General features: G+C 63.6%; 1 protein-coding gene across 1 annotated transcript in view; it reads right to left on the bottom strand.

Annotated features, from left to right (window-relative positions):
* Positions 1-147, bottom strand: part of LOC112107507 (tubulin beta chain) — a 1,465-nt gene extending 1,318 nt beyond the window's left edge. Inside the window, 1 exon segment of the mRNA XM_029913188.1 lies at positions 1-147. This exon segment is cut by the window's left edge and continues 1,318 nt beyond it. Within this exon segment, the coding sequence (XP_029769048.1) occupies positions 1-50 (50 nt within the window). The 5' untranslated portion in view covers positions 51-147.
* Between the last annotated feature and the right edge of the window lie 602 nt (positions 148-749).

A 749-nucleotide genomic window follows, 5' to 3' on the forward strand; every position in this document is an offset into this window, starting at 1 on the left:
CCGATCTGGTTCCCGCACTGGCCAGCCTGGATGTGCACGATCTCACGCATGGCGCCCGAGTCACACGGCGACAAACACCCTCTGCCTCCGGCTGGTTGCTGCTCCCTGGCTCGTTCTGGCACTTGCAGCAATAAGCTCTGAGCCGCGCGGCCCCCCAGCTCCTCCTTTTATAGAGGGGGCTGCTGGCCCCGCCCCTCGCGCCACGGAGCCCCGCCCCCTCCAGTCACAATCCCGCTCCCCGCAGCCCTTCTCAAGCGGATGATGTAATGTCGGGGCGGGGCCTAGCAGTGCGCGCGGGGGGGAGGGGGGGTGTGCTGCTGCATTGTCTCCTGCGCAGGGGGACCAGGAGGGAGCCATCGCGGGGGGCAGGGTGGGGAGCTGCAGCCTCAGCAGCAGGGAAGGGGCTTGTCACAGCCGGAGGGCAGCGAGCGTCTCCTGCTCCCCCAGCCCCGCAGGGCCCCTTGTGCAGAGCAAGACTAGCGCTGTACGAGCGGGGTGAGGCGCAGCGCCCTGCTCTTCCCCAGCCCTGGCTAAGTGCAGCGAGCGAGACAGCCCCAGCCTCTGCACCCTCCACGGTGAGTCCTGGGCATAACAGTCAAGCAGGATCCAGCTGTATTCAAAAATTAGAACTGAAGGAGGAAAGATTTCCTTTCTGCAACGAGCTGTGTCAGCTAAGTGACATGCCTTATATGAGCTGAGTACCTGTATGTGTGTGGAGACAAGGTGGGAGGGATGTAACATCCTTTACT

The sequence above is a fragment of the Terrapene carolina genome, unplaced genomic scaffold (genome assembly GCF_002925995.2).
Source record: "Terrapene carolina triunguis isolate 2854851 unplaced genomic scaffold, T_m_triunguis-2.0 Scaffold55, whole genome shotgun sequence".
Taxonomy (NCBI): Eukaryota; Metazoa; Chordata; order Testudines; family Emydidae; genus Terrapene; species Terrapene triunguis.